General features: G+C 45.4%; 1 protein-coding gene across 1 annotated transcript; it reads left to right on the top strand.

The window, feature by feature from the left end:
* Positions 1-222: 222 nt before the first annotated feature.
* Positions 223-5658, top strand: LOC127001754 (uncharacterized). The gene is made up of 8 exons (XM_050866899.1): positions 223-477; positions 795-856; positions 973-1142; positions 1953-2124; positions 2602-2733; positions 3364-3408; positions 4401-4487; positions 5382-5658. Exons 1-8 carry the CDS (start codon positions 300-302, stop codon positions 5499-5501), a joined length of 966 nt encoding a protein of 321 aa, XP_050722856.1. The 5' UTR covers positions 223-299; the 3' UTR covers positions 5502-5658.
* Positions 5659-8522: the final 2864 nt, after the last annotated feature.

Below are 8522 nucleotides of genomic sequence, written 5' to 3'. Positions count from 1 at the left end.
CAACAACAACAACAACAACAACAACAACAACAACGACAACAACAACAACAACAACAGCAACAGAAGCGAGCTATAAAGGTAGGTATTGCTGTTGTTTTCTCTTTAGCCTTTTTTCAAACTTTCAAATCGTCCCACACTGATACGCAGCTGGTGTTTCCCGTCGAACCCTCCCAGTCCTCCACCAACAACGCAAAACTGGCCAGGAGACGGATAAAGGCCCGTGGGAACGCCGCAAACTGTCAGCCTTGCCGAGAGAACTTCGCCGCGAGTCCCGCCAGTCGCCGCGCATCGCAAAACCCATGAAGAGCGTCGTGATTCTGTCCGCGGTGCTGTGCGTGGCTCTCGTCCACGCCAGCATCCACCCGAATGAGCACACGCGCCCTCGTCCTCGCCCCAAAACTCAAGCCAGACATCTACCGCTAGCGAGGGTTCCTTTGAGGCTGAAGTCCCAGGAAGAAGTGACAATAGATGGGATAAGTGAGTATGGGTGAGAGGTGCTAAGGGGGAGCAGTGGGTGGCGGGGATGATGTAGATGAGATACATGTCTGGGCGAGAAAAAGGAGGGATGGAGGGCATGCTGTGTTGTCTGAGGTTGAAGCCCCAGAAAGAAGATGTAACAATGATGGGATAAGTGAGGCTGGTTGAGAGGCGGTGAGGGAGAGCAATGAGTGGCTAGGATAATGTGAAGTAGATGGGATACATGTCAGGATGGTGTTGCGTTCGTAAAGAAAAAGGTAACTTAGCTAAAAACGGAGTAGGGGCGAAACATTAACTACTGATTGCCCTCCCGACAGACACCACCATCGGCCTGGCCTCAGCCTATTACCTGAGCGGCCTCCTGGATGCCAGCTGGAATGTAAGTACCTGGAGGAGGAGGAGGAGGAGGAGGAGGAGGAGGATGGAAAGAATGATGAAGATGAGACAGGAACTCTAGACCACTTACAAGAGCGCCTATTCCTTCCACTGCGACAGATAATGGGCAAGATTGTGGACGTGCTGTTGGGATCGGGGCAGGACGGCGAGGCTGACTACTTCGAGGTGATCAGGACGCAAGTGCAGCAGGTGGTCGGCGACTACATCGACGCCCACAACATGGACCAACTCGAAGTGTACAAAGACAGTCTCGGCGTCCTCCTTCAGCGGTAAAAGAGGAGGGTTTACAATGATTTACACCCCACAGACCCTACAGCCCGTATCCCTAAACGTATTGATGCCTCAGTTCGCCTATTTGAAAAGCCTCTCGTAGAAGTGGATGGGATTTTCATGGACTGTTTTGTGATTCTAGTGATATTGTTCCCCGACTTCTTTAGCTTGTACGGGACAAATTAACCATGGAAGCCCGGTTAGTCTTCTCTGTGGTCTTGGAAAAGTCTTAATGGGAGCCCGAGACACTTAAGAATACCGACCTATGATCCAAACAAATGAAATGGCACCGAATCAAATGGCCATCAAGAATTTGCGTTTCTATTTTAGCGAATATTGAGGTGAAGGAAGTGGCGGTCTACTTTGTTTTGAAATGAGTTAATCGAAGAATAGAAGGAGGGCGGGGATAGGGAGTAATGGGGGTTGAGGTAGTGGGTTTAGTGGGAGTTGAGTTAGTGGGGGTTGTTACTGGGGGGTTGAGCTGTGGGGGATTAGGTTAGTGAGGGTTGAGTTATTGGGCTGAGTTGGTAGGTTGCGTTAGGGGGTTGGTTTGACAAGGCTTCTCCACCATGAATGTCAAACGGGGAAAAACTGAGAACCTGACTGATCTCCTTTGTGACCTTGGAAATATTTGTTTAGAGGTGAAAGCGTCGGAGAATAAGGGGCTCGCTACACATGAGAGAGGGGAAAGAAAGGGAGAGAAACAAGGAAAGAAAGAAACAAGAGGTCAAATATTTGTGGTAAGAGCCAAAAGCATCTAAGAATACGGGTCAACGGGGACAATGACCTGGTACCACTACTTCTCACAGGTACATGGATGCGCCTGTGGAGAGCTCGACCTACCCGGACAAGAACACTGTAGCCAACTCCCTCTCCACCTCCATCATCTCCAACCGCTTCCTGGTGGAGGCGGGGGAGCGGCCGCAGTCCATGATCATCCACTTCGCAGACATCGCCTCCATTCACATTTTGGTGCTCAAGGTCAGTCGGGTACACCGAGATTTTCTATTCCGCGTGTTGGTTTACATTTTTCTCATTTGTGAGTTGAGGGTATTCATTCTAGTTCAATTTATTCAACACATGCCATGCAATACTAAACACGATCAACTATGAATGCGAGGCGATGATGTTATTCTAAATAATTCTGCTGTTCTATAATTATCATTTTGAGTGGCCCCGGACGTGGATAATGTTTTCTACTGGCACCATTCTTGCTTGACTCATGCTGCCCCCAGAAGTTGCACTTAATTAATCCTCTTGAAGGAGCTTTGCTAGAGTTTGGGCTGATAGGTGGTCATCAGGACAGCATATGGGTGGTCTTAGGCCACTCAACGATGACTGAAAATTGTCAGCTTATAGCGACAGGCGGAACTTGAACCCGGGTCCTCCAGGACACCGAGCCCGCACGCTGACCATTCAGCCACCACCTCCCCATTTTGTCCTTCTTGACTCGTGCAGGACGCGGCCGACACCTACAGTGATATCGACGTAACGTCGCAGTGGTGGGTGGACCTGGACGACCAGCTCGACCATTACATCGACCACGGCAAGAGGCTGCAGAACGAGGTGGTGGACTGGCGCAACGACATGGTAAGGTTGAGCACTTTGAACTACTCGGCGCCCTTTAAAAATAGTTATAACACGCATATCAAAACGTTGATATTGAAAAGTATCTCCATGAAACGTGATCACTACCTCGATAACCCTCGTTCAAAAAACTTCCCCCTGAGACAAAAGATTAACAATAGAAAGTTACCGTACACTAAACTGACCCAGAAGCCCCGCTCACTCTGCCGCAGCTACGGGGGCTGATTGGTTGGATGAAAGGTGGCTGGAGTTAGGAGTCAATGTTACCTTGGAGGGAGGGAGGGTGAAGGAGGGGGCGGGACTTCTGAATCAATTTGGTCTATGATAACTTTGATGATGTTTCATATTTTTAAACCTTTCGCCGCCCAAGCGCACATATTGGACAGTTTTCGTAGCAGCTGTGGGCATTTCCTGAGGTATAGTTTAATGACCCTGGTGGTAATCTGACCTTTCTTCTGTACCATGATCGTGAAAAAACACTCATGAGAACCCGATTAATCTCCTTTTCGGCCTTTGGAAATAGTTGATGTGAGGGGCAGAAGCGTCTGAAAATACCGACCTAATATCCCATCTCATGCCATCAGTCTTAAGTTCTCTCGAGGAGCATAATCCCACGTGACTCTCTTCCCCCAGATTACGTGCACCAAAGACGAAGATGGAAAGTATGAGGAATGGACAGTGAGTACTAGCCTGCCTGAGACCCGGAGTTTTGTAATGTAAGATAAGAAAAGTGTACGTAGTGTAAAAAGAGGGGCAGGTATGGAGGGGGGAGTCTTGAATGTTTATGGTGTGGGCTGGACCAACGCATAGGTGATATAAGTAGGAAGAAACCACATAATTATAATAAGAAAGAGAAACAAATCATGTAGCAAAAAGACCTCGAAAAAAGAAAGGAGAGAAAGAAAAGGGAAAAATGGTTTAAGACGGTACACAGTTAATGAAACCTAACCAAAAACAGAAACGAAGACAGTCAAAAGGATGGAGAGCATGAGGGAAGACAGAAGAAAGTTCCAGGTGATAAATATGATTGAAAAAGGGTGAAGGTAGTGGTACAAATAGGAAGAAAAGCAATACCCATTAAGCAAGCCCTACTACACCTAACACAGACTATACACCAGTACACAGCCCTTCTACACACAACAGGTTAAATAAAGCCTGTATTCTTCAACGTATCAACACCTCAGTTCACCTATTTGAAAAGCCTCTCTCGTAGACATTCCTGGGCATTCTATGGACTGTTTTATGATCCTAGTGATGGCTTTACACGACCTCTGCACCATGAACGGGAAAATCACCCATGAGAACCCGGTTAGTCTTCTCTGTGGCCTAAGAAAAAAGTCGTAATGGTGGTCCGATATATTTAACCCGTCCGCTGCGATTGGCATGGATTTCGCCTTCACTGGTAGCTTGGTAACATATTCCCAGGTCTTTTTCTGCCTCTGTGGTGGATAGTGGAGTGTTTCCCATGTAGTATTGGTATGCTGGATTTCCCCTACCAAGGTACATGACTTTACATTTTTCTTCATTGAATTGTAGCAGTCACTTTTTGTTCCATTCCTGTAGCTTAGTGATGTCTTCTTGTAGAAAATCCGCAGTCAAGGGGTTAAGGATATGGGCTAAAACACCCAGTAACAAACCCTTCACCCTATAGACTACCATGCCCTACACAGATTGATGACCCGGTGGCCAAGCTGACAGACACCTGCAAGCAGCTCACCGGCACGGCCAGCTGCGACGACCACTGCCAGGCCTACCAGGTGACCGCTGAGTTCTCTTTTATATATTTACTTAGAGATGATTATAGAGGGTTTCCAGGGCAGGGTCCTCTAAAGGGGGGCGTTAGTAATATATAGGGGGGTACAAGACCTGGGTAAAAGTTGTAATTTCTTTATATGTATTCTCATAAGAGCGTGGGCTAATATTGAGAAGTTTACGAAAAAATGGGAACGTATCGCCTTTACGTATTGCCCTTCCCTATGTTCCCTCTTTCCTGCCTTCCTTTCCCTCCGTTCCCTCTTCCCTGCCTTCCTTTCCCTCCGTTCCCTCTTTCCTGCCTTCCTTTCCCTCCGTTCTCTCTTCCCTGCCTTCCTTTCCCTCCGTTCCCTCTTCCCTGCCTTCCTTTTCCTCCGTTCCCTCTTCCCTGCCTTCCTTTCCCTCCGTTCCCTCTTCCCTGCCTTCCTTTTCCTCCGCTCCCTCTTCCCTGCCTTCCTTTTCCTCCGTTCCCTCTTCTCAGTCTTTCTTTTCCTCCATTCACTCTTCCTGCCCTTCCGTCCGTTCCCTGCCTTCCTTTCCCTCCGTTCCCTCTTTCTTGCCTTCCTTTTCCTCCGTTCCCTCTGCTCAGTCTTTCTTTTCCTCCAATCCCTCTTCCTGCCCTTCACTCCGTTCCCTCTTTCCGTCTTTCTTTCCATTCCCTCTCTCTTCTTTTGACCTGTATCACTTCGTATCGCCTCGTAGGTCCTTTTCCTCTTGCTCCTCTCTGCTGCGTATTCACACATTTCGCTTTTCAACGTCGTCACACTATCAATCTTTCCTCACTAAAAGGAAAGATATGGCTTTTTCTTCCTTTGACCTGTTTATTCCCTTCTCCCAAGCCACGATGCTCAGCCAGGAGTGTCTGAGTGCTAACCCCAGTCGCCTCTCCCCTCCTGCAGATCTCCATGAACCGCGACGTGAGCAAGTTCGTGTGGCACTACATGGGCAAGGCTCTGAGGGAATGGGAAAGTCTCCGCCTGCTCTCCTCCATCATGGCAAACAAAGCACTCGGGAAGTAACGTTGTGACCCTTATCTTCCTCTGTGCGTCCTTCTTTTTCTGGGGTCTGGTTATGTTATCATTTTCATGTTGGCTCCCCGTTCTAATTATTGCTCTTTAAGGGGGACCACGTTTGATTAAAGCACCGCCGTGCCTAAAAATAAAGACCTTGCAATTAGGCTCTGTTTTACTTATCCCATTTCGTTATACTGCCTTCCAAAACGAATCTGTGACGCGTATTCAAGCAAGACCAAGCGAGTAAGCATCGACTGGACAACCCAAATAAGGAAATAAATAAAGAAACAAACTAATATAAGATAAATAAAGAAGAAATAAATACGAGCCATTTTGTTAGAATTCCTTCCAAACAGAGGTTGTTAATCACGTATTCAGGCAAAACCATTCGAGAAAACATCAACTGCACAGCCAAAATAAGGGAAATATATAGATAATTAAAATAAAGTACAGTGAAACAAATAAAAAATTAATACATGCCAATTTGTTCAACTTCCATCTGAAACGAGGCTATTCAAAAAAGAAAAGTTGGTGATATTAAGGAAAAACAGGAAAAAATACAAAAAAAGAAGGAAAAAAAATTAAAACATGGAAAATCAAGAGAAAAAAATGAAAAGATGAAAAATAGGCTAGAGTTGATTCAGAACAAAATGAAAAAAAGGTAATAGAAAAAAGAAATCATCTCTCAAAAAAAAACATAAAAGGAACAAAAATATGAGAAAATATAGAAAAGGAAAAAAGAATGAAAAGGAGAAAATTACTGTTGATTCAGAACAAAAATGGAACGAAAGTAAGAGACAACGCGTATTAAAAAAAAAAATTTAAAAAAAGGACGAAGAAATATAAAAACATGAAAAGTAAGAAACAAAAAATGAAAAGGAGAAAATACATTTGATTAAAAGAAAAATGGAATGAACCAAGCGAGTAAAGAGCAAACATTCACCGCACCAAGGAGGGGCAATGGCAGAGGTGGGCGCGGTACTGAAAAATCAGTAGTACGGTTGCGGTAGTGCGGTACTTTTTTCCATAGAGCGGTTGCGGTAGTGCGGTCCCATTTTTTTTTTTTTTCTTTTCTTTTCTTTCCCAGTGCGGTACGCGGTGTGCGGTACTGCGGTAGCGGTAGTCACTAGTCAATGTAAAAAAAGAATACTTCAGTGCCTATTCTGGCTATCCATTGACTAACTAATAACTTGTGAGATACAAAAAAAATAAAGGAGGACTGGGGGAGGGAAAGAGGGAGATAAGGGAGGAGGAAGGGGGGCACAGGGGAGTAGAGGTCGGGAAGGGGAGGAGGGGGAGGGAAGGGAATGCAACTTTCCGAGGGAAGAGGGAGGGGACAGGGAAGGGGGAGGAGATCCGCATCATATGAGAGGGGAGAAAGTGGGGGGTGGGAAGGAAGGAAAGAAGGAAGGGTGGTGCGAGCTGCAGTAGCACTAGCCAGGGATATGGGGGAATGAAGGGGAAGGGGAAGGGGAAGGGGAGGAGGGGAGGAAGGGGAGGAATTCACCAGCGTTTGAGTGAAAACGAAAGATTACTAATACAGGAAAGTCATGACGGGAAGAGTGAAACATTATTCAAACTGTCCAACATATTAAGACAAAACACATCAACTGCAACTGGTAATAGCGACTCCCGTGGGAAAGCGAAGAAACCACGTGGAAATTTCAACGAGATGATTATAATAATAATAATAATAATAATAATAATAATAATAATAATAATAATAATAATAAATTATTATTATTATTATTATTATTATTATTATTATTATTATCATTATAATAGTCAAACAATATTGATCTTGGCTACATTGAAGAGAGAGAGAATGATAAAACAGAGAAGTTACAATGAAGTTAAAAAAAAAAAAAACAGTTATAGTGTGTACTATGGTCTATGTTATGCATCAAAGAAAAATTTGTACGGGACATGAGATTGAGCGGCGATCATGTTTGAGTCCGATTCACTGAAAAAAAAAAAAAAAGACATTTCTGTGAGCATGCCGCACTGCAAATGTCTTCGATGGTTTTCTAAGTACCGCAAAAAGTACCGCAGGATTTTTTAGTGCGGTCCGCGGTAGTGCGGTATTTTTAGAAAGTTTGCGGTCGTGCGGTACTTTTTTGTGATGGGTTACTACCCTACTACCGCACTAAGTACCGCACTTGCCCACCTCTGGGCAATGGTGCCCACGAGACGGAGGAGGACTCAGTAACCAGTACCGAGTAGTACCGGTACTACTCGGTGCTGGTTAGCGTTAAGGTACCGGAACCCAAACGGTACCCGTTACCGCTACTAGTACTACCGGTTGGATTCCAATACCGGCGCTTAGGGACACGCTCGCCAGCCATGCCTGGCTGTGGAGTGTGGAAACGAATTAGGCCTTGCTGTGCTGTTTCGCTGCCCGTCTTCCCGCCATGTTGCCATGCGTTGTTGCTTCGATCCACCCTTCCGCTTCCATTATTTTATTAACTTATCTATTTGATAATTCTTCATGTCCGATTTTTTTTCAGGTTTGCAAATATACTGTTATTGTTATTAGACTATGAGTCCATCCATAATAACTATATATGCTATTTTTTATCGAAAAAATAAATATTCACTTCATTCAGGAGAGAGAGAGAGAGAGAGAGATCCATATCACCGAAATATCAACTCAGGCACTCAGTCTCAGCCTCTCACTCGTGTGAGGAAGAAATGAGGGACAGGCCGGACAGCATGAGCGACTGGTCAGTATCGGTACCGGTACCGAGCAGTCTGGTACCGGTATCCTCCCGTTAGTACCGGTACTAGTACCGGTACCTGCCCACCCCTAGCGGCTAGGGATGGGCAAGTACCGTTAATTTGAGTACCGGTAGTACCGGAACCGAAAACTCAGGTACCGTTAGTATCGGTACCGGTACCGGTACCCGAAGGAGTATTTTTTTTATCTCAATGATTTATGATGAAATTCCCAAATAAATTTCTTGTAAAGAAAACTCTCTCTCTCTCTCTCTCTCTCTCTCTCTCTCTCTCTCTCTCTCTCTCTCTCTC

This window comes from Eriocheir sinensis, chromosome 21, assembly GCF_024679095.1.
Source record: "Eriocheir sinensis breed Jianghai 21 chromosome 21, ASM2467909v1, whole genome shotgun sequence".
Taxonomy (NCBI): Eukaryota; Metazoa; Arthropoda; class Malacostraca; order Decapoda; family Varunidae; genus Eriocheir; species Eriocheir sinensis.
Note: the sequence above shows the minus strand (reverse complement) of the source record. Positions and strands in the feature narration are given on the sequence as shown.